We start from the raw sequence: 7,079 nt of genomic DNA, 5'->3' as shown, positions 1-7,079 counted from the left end.
TGAATTAATTTACTTATAAGGAGTCATGCCTATAAGGTCACCAAAATTATTCTATAAAACTATGAAAAATAGCAACAGAATTCATCTGGAAGAAGAAAAGGTCAAAAATACTAGAGAGAAAAATTATCAATTATTTTCTCAGTAATAATTGAAGTTTTACTCTACACAAAACACTATTCCTATCATTGATGGGACCAAAACTAATAAAACTTAATTACTATCTTTCAGTAATTTGCAACCTTGTAGTGAATATAGCACTTGATGTAATCTCCTAGGCAGGCTGATAAAAAGCTTTTAACCAATTATTCATTGATAAAGTCTCTCTGTCTCTGTCTCTGTCTCTGTCTCTCTCTCCCCACACATATATATATATACACACACATATATATATCTCATACATACATGCATACATACATAATTAATAATCTAGAGTATAAGGCATCCAATTAATTTTCTCTCCATTCTGAAATACTTTTCGCCAAATTAAATTGATTCTTTGTACTTTTGATCTGACAATGCACCTAATCTTTAGTTCAAAAATCTTATCTCAAAAGCTTTTTGAGATCAGCTACAAATTCCCCAGTATAAAACAAACAAGCATCAACAACAAATTTGGAGTCTCAGAATACATTAAATAAAAGCATTGTTCATCAGTTTCCAGCGGGGTTGTTTTGAACATGTTTCTTTATTTCTCTGAGGCTTTATTTATTGTAAAATAGCTGACATTTTATTTAATAAACTCTAAATTCTTTTCCAACAATTGTGTGTTTTCTTTCTGAATGTCCATTATAAATGATTTTCCACTATTCAAATATGAAGTAGTTGTTTCTACTACTATCCCTACCTTATTAGGACTTTTGGGAGAATAATTTCCAGTTCCCCACAGGCTTTGAAATAAGAGATTTGTTCATTTCAGAAATGATTGCTCCATAGAGTCTTTATCCAGATAAATCTTGATTAACATGCAAGGCAAAGGACAAGCTGCAAACTTCTCTTTTTTGCTGGTCCAATCGATATGATGATGGTCAAGATACAATGACATTTGAGGGCACCAGAAACTGGTACAATCCCCCAAATAGTGTTTTTGCAGCATTTAGATATGACTTGACTCTTTTTTTCTTAGATCAGTGAGTAGTTAGAAAGAAGAAAAGTTTTTGTCTAATTTCCAACTATCTTATAAAGAACTGATGGGCTAAACTGACAGTTCAGATTATGCTAAGTAATTCCATAGGAAATCACACTTGAAAGATATGTTGGATGCTTATTAGACATGTAAGTTATTCAAATATTACATTTTCAATATTTTATTTTATTTTATTTCCCATAACAGTGAAATTTCCAGCATAATTGTAAATTGCTAATATCATTTTCATTAATGGAATGGGATACAATATCTTTTGGGAGGGAATTACAAAGTCAGAATGTGATTGATATGCTAAAGAAAATCAAGCCCAAAATAAATAGATAAATAAATGAATAAAGAAATTAGTGAAAACTTTTAAAATACACAAATATACATGCAAACTTGTTTAAAGTAGAGGAGAGTGTGTTGCTGTTCAGTCATTTTAGTCATGTCCAACTCTTTGTGACCCCATAAGGCATTTTCTTGTGGGAGTTATTTGTCATTGACTTTTCCAGATCTTTTCATAGATAAGAATTCAGAGTCAAACAGGGTTAAAAGACTTGCTCAGACTATAAGTGTCTGAGGCCAGATTTGAACTTAGAAAGATGAGTCTTCCTGACTTCAGGACAGAGACTTTATCTACTATACCACTTAGCTGCCCAGATAAGAACAGACAGGGCAGAATTTTTTGTCTTGCATAAATGATGGCAAAAACTTTACACTTAAACTCTAAGTAGAAAACTTCTTGTGTCAGTTTTTCCCCTGTTTTATAATGTTAGTTGCTTCCTTCTTCCTCTCTGAATGGATAGTGCCAGATATCTGACATATAGACAACAACCTCCTTTGTATGTTTTTACTGTCTCCCACAGATTTGAACAAAATAATTGATAAAGAAAATATCAATTGTAAGACTTAGTCGTTAATTTAACTTATTTTTACATGTAATTTCAATATTACTTAATCTTCATAATGCTGAATTTGATTTCTTTGGAAGGTAGTGAGCTCCTTGTCATTGTCCATCTTTAAGAGGGTCAACATCCACAGGTAGTACAAATGAAAATCTTACTCAAAAAATGCATAATTTTGATAATATCTCAGGCACCCATGTCTACAAAAATGCAATGAAGAAATGAAATTGAAAAAATGAACCAACATCAGTGATTCACGCAGTATTTTATTGAAAACTCACAATGACCAGGTAAGGTATAGATACAGTATGAATTTTTTTTTCTTTATCTTGCTGATATACAAACAGAGGTGTCATCCTTTGAGATGACTTTCTCATTGATCTTAGAAAAAAATATAGAGGTAGAGTTGGGAAATTATCTGTCTATATATATCCATATCTTTATCCATAGTTATATATAGACTTATTTATACCTAGATATATATTATGCAAAAATTTATATGTAGATATGTTAGACCTTGCTTGAGTGAACTAAGGGATAGGTACAGAGTTTAATAATTTTTTGTTTGATTTGATTTTGCATTCTTCAAATTTATTTCATCATATTTTAGTAAATTAAAGAAAAGAAAAATCCTAATTAGTCATGTCTATAAACAAACAAATGAACAACATACCATTACTTCTCAATAGGAGATTACTATCATATATCAATTATTTTTCTTGGTTAATTTTCATAAGATATTTTATTGCTATTAATAATTCTATGAATTGACTTGATCTGACTAAGAATATTGTGTCTTTCTTGGCACAGTAGATATTCAAGAAACAACTAAAAAACACTTGAGAACATAACTGATTCTTATTTAGTTGTCTGGCTTTGATTTGATGATATTAGTCACTCCTTCCAACTCTAACATTATGTAATCTTATGAGTTGAATGATTAGAAACCAGTGCTATTTCATAAAGCTCCCAAAATACCCTCAACAAACAATATTTAAGTGATATACCAAATGAATCATTCTGTCCAAATCAATAAGGTATTCATGTATCTTTTCCCCATTTTGCAACTGTTACCATCCAGATATAGCATTTCTTTTTTCCCCCCTTTTCTTTTCTATTTTTTTGCAAGGTAATGGGGTTAAGTGACTTGTCCAAGGTCACACAACTAGTAATTATTAAATATCTTAGTCTGGATTTGAACTCAGGTTCTCCTGACTCCAGGGCAGTGGCTAATATCCACCGTGACACTTAGCTGCCTTCTGATATAACATTTCTGATGTTGTTTTATGATTTTTTTTTCAGAAACTACTGGTGACCTTCTAATGTTTAAAAAAGATGAAAAATAAAAATAATTTCACTGAATTTGTCCTCTTGGGTCTTACACAGAATAACCAAGTTCAGATTCTGTGCTTTGTCATTTTCTTATTTTCTTATATGGCTATTTTCATGGGAAATTTCATTGTCATAATCTCTATTCTACATAGCCGGCTCATTGAACAACCTATGTATTTCTTCCTGACTTATTTGTCTTTTATTGATGTTTGCTACACATCCACAGTGACCCCTAAACTCATCAGTGACATGCTGGCGAAGAGGAAGACAATTTCCTATGCTAATTGTATGATTCAACTCTTCACTTTGCACTTCTTTGGAGGGGTGGAGGTCTTCATACTCACAGGGATGGCCTATGACCGCTATGTGGCCATTTGCAAACCCCTTCACTACATGACGATCATGAGCAGGGAAAAGTGTAATACATTGGTCCTGGCCGCTTGTGGTGGGGGGTTTCTGCATTCGTTTGCACAAATTGTCCTGGCTCTTCTCCTACCTTTCTGTGGCCCCAATGAGATTGATCACTATTTCTGTGATATATATCCATTGTTGAAACTTGCCTGCACCGATACTTACAGTTTTGGTCTTTTAATAATAGCCAATTCTGGGATGATTGCCTTGGTAGTTTTCATGGTCCTTATGGGTTCTTATGCTGTGATCTTGTATACACTTCGGGCACATTCTTCTGAGAGCCGACAGAAAGCACTCTCCACGTGTGGTTCCCATATCACTGTTGTAGTCCTGTTCTTTGGCCCTTTACTTTTCATTTATTTTAGGTCACCCACCACATTCAAGGAGGAAAAAGTGTTGGCCCTTTTTTACACAATCATCACTCCCATGTTAAATCCTCTGATCTACACATTGAAAAATTCAGAAATGAAAAATGTAATGAAGAAGGTGTGGAGTAGAAACCTTTTCAAAGGCAGAAAGCAGCTGTTCTAAAAGGTGCTGGAGGCTTTCTCTCTGGAGCTTCACCTAATGACTGGATGCCAACTCACTTAGCACAGGTGTAGGAGAGGGTTCATAAGATTTAACATGGGATATACAGCTTGAAGAAACCTTGGAGTTCATCAAGTCCACTGCATTGAACTTATCAATGAGAGACAGGATAAGCCAAGTGATTCCCTAAGATCAAATGTCTGGTTTTTGTCAGATCAGCACTGGAATTCTAGTTTTCTCACTCAAAATTCAGTGATCTTATATTCAAATTGTTGAACTTTTCAAAATTTTGACAAATCTTGATTATAAGCAATTTCATTTCCTAATGAGTTTACACTTCTTTATCGTCATACTGTAAAATCATTTAAGCATACAAATGAAAATTCTTGTAAATGGAACTCCCCCTTTCTGAGTTTTTAAGGTATGGGATAGACCTAACCCAAGATGCTTTTGTCTTTATGTCATTGTCTAATTAATAGCCTGCATTTTTAATTTTTGTTTTGCAAAACACTATACATTATGGAGTCTCATTTTCTCCTAACAGCATGCTTTTAAATTAGATGTCATTATAATCCTTATTTTACATATGGCAGACTTGAAGAAGAAAGAGGTTAAGTCAATTGTCACTTGTCACACAATTAGCAATTGTCTGAGGTCAAAGTTTAACTCAGATCTTTTAGGCTCCAGGTTCATTATTCAATCCACTGAGCAATCTAGCCTTCTGTTATACTTTTCATCTTTTTGTGCTTGTCTCCACACCTAGACTGTCCATTCTGAAAGGGAAGTAGTACTAGACAATGAAACTGTGTTGTTGATTTTGTGGAGTCCTCTAATCTTTGAATAATCTAAGAAATATGCTAAATAAATGTAGGTATACATATATATATGCATATATATCATACACATGTATATGTATATCTAAAATCTAGATATATCTCTAAATATCTCAGTTTCTATCTAGCTACTCTTAAAGTATAGAGTCAAGAGTAATTTATTGACACTGAGTTGAATATATAGCATTTTTTGGGCAGAGAAAACCATTCATTAATCTGACCCAGCCATGAAATTTTTAATTGAACAATAACTATTAATTTTCCATTCTTTAAACCATTATTCTTTAAACTATTATTCTTTCATAGTTGTCCTCTTCTCTTTTGTTATCGGAAGGTGTAAGTGGAAAGTAATCAAATATTTACTAATCTATTGCTCTTCTTCTAAAATGACTTTCCTTTAAATTGTTTTATATTCATGATTTTTCTTCTTGTTAAATGGGAATGTACCACATACACAAAAGTTTGTATTCATATGTGAATATATGTATATATGGGCAGATTTATAGGTACTTTCATATAAATATATACTCATATTGAATTCATGTGCATACACATAAGCATATATTCATATTTAATAAGAAATATTAAGGATAGAAAAATTTTAGAAAGTTCATTAAGAATTAGAAGATAGATACACATGATTATATATATGTGTGTATCTGCATATGTGCATACATGCATGTCTGTATGCATGTGTATATGTTCTTATATGTAATTCTTATATAAATTCTCAATGTCTGATTATTTTTGTTTGAAAAACTTTTGATTTTCTAGTTTTGCTAACATGTACTCTTCTACTCAAGATGGCTTTAATTTCTCATTTTCAAGATTAAAATTCCTACTATATTCAATCTCATAAGGATATTGCTATAATGATCAATTTTACATAAAATAATCAAAGAATATTCTTTCAGGGCCCATTTGTATAAATAATACCTTTGTAACTACAAATTATATGAACTCTATTTTAGGTAGATAAATTGTATATGATTTCAATAATTCATTTATTAATTCAATGATATCACTATATGAAAGGTACTCTTTTATGCTCTGGGGGATGCAGGAAAAAAATCTCATATCAACCTTTAAAAGATCATATTCTTATGAATAGAGCACACACAGAGAAACACATATAATGCAAACAGGCAATGAATAGTGTAAATGAAGGATTATTTCAAAATGAAAACACTATCACTCTGTGAGCAGCAACAGTGACCTTCTGCAGAAAATACATTTTGAGTGAAATATTCAAGGAAGTCAGTGAAAGGCAGAAAATTCCAGATATTCAAGAAAATGAATGAAAATTTATGAAATCATAAAGATTGAGAACGGTAATTAAAGAAAAAGGCAAAAACACAAGTTACTGGAGCATTGTATATGAGGAAGAAACTGAGGTGCAAAAAAAATTATGAGTAGGAAAGAATAATATTCTGAAATGTTTTACCTTAATGAAGCATTTATTTTTAATTTTAGAACTAAGATTTTTTTTTTTGGTTGGAGGTATATGACCTGGTACATCCTGTGCATTAGGAACACTACTTTTGTTTCTTAGTTTAAGAGAGTCAGGAGACAATTGAGCCAAGAAGAGCAATTAAAAGGATATTCTGATACTTCAGAATTGAAATGATGAGGATCTGTAACGAGGAGCAGCAATATTTGTGGTGAGATCATACATGTGGGCAATTTTGATGCCATAAAATATGGAAATAAGCATTTAATTATTGCTTCCTGTGGTTTGATACTGTGCTAAGTGTTCATATTTATTGGTTGAAATTAGAAGACTGATAATGACTGTATATGTTATAAGGGTGTAGGTAAGGAGTTAAGTTCAAGAGTTTTGGTCACTGGTGAAGTCATCAAAGGAAATCATAAAAGAAAGAAGAAGCTCCAGGGAAGACACTTGGATCTTACCTATTTATTGAATAGAACCTGTTAAAAAGATTC

General features: G+C 32.0%; 1 protein-coding gene across 1 annotated transcript; it reads left to right on the top strand.

Moving 5' to 3' along the window:
• The first annotated feature begins 3,366 nt into the window (after positions 1-3,366).
• LOC141516953 (olfactory receptor 4P4-like) lies at positions 3,367-4,305 on the top strand. The gene has a single exon (XM_074227903.1). The coding sequence runs from the start codon at positions 3,367-3,369 to the stop codon at positions 4,303-4,305; it is 939 nt and encodes a 312-aa protein (XP_074084004.1).
• The last annotated feature ends 2,774 nt before the right edge of the window (positions 4,306-7,079 follow it).

Source organism: Macrotis lagotis, chromosome 3 (genome assembly GCF_037893015.1).
Source record: "Macrotis lagotis isolate mMagLag1 chromosome 3, bilby.v1.9.chrom.fasta, whole genome shotgun sequence".
NCBI lineage: Eukaryota > Metazoa > Chordata > Mammalia > Peramelemorphia > Peramelidae > Macrotis > Macrotis lagotis.
This window is presented reverse-complemented; position numbering and strand designations above follow the sequence as displayed.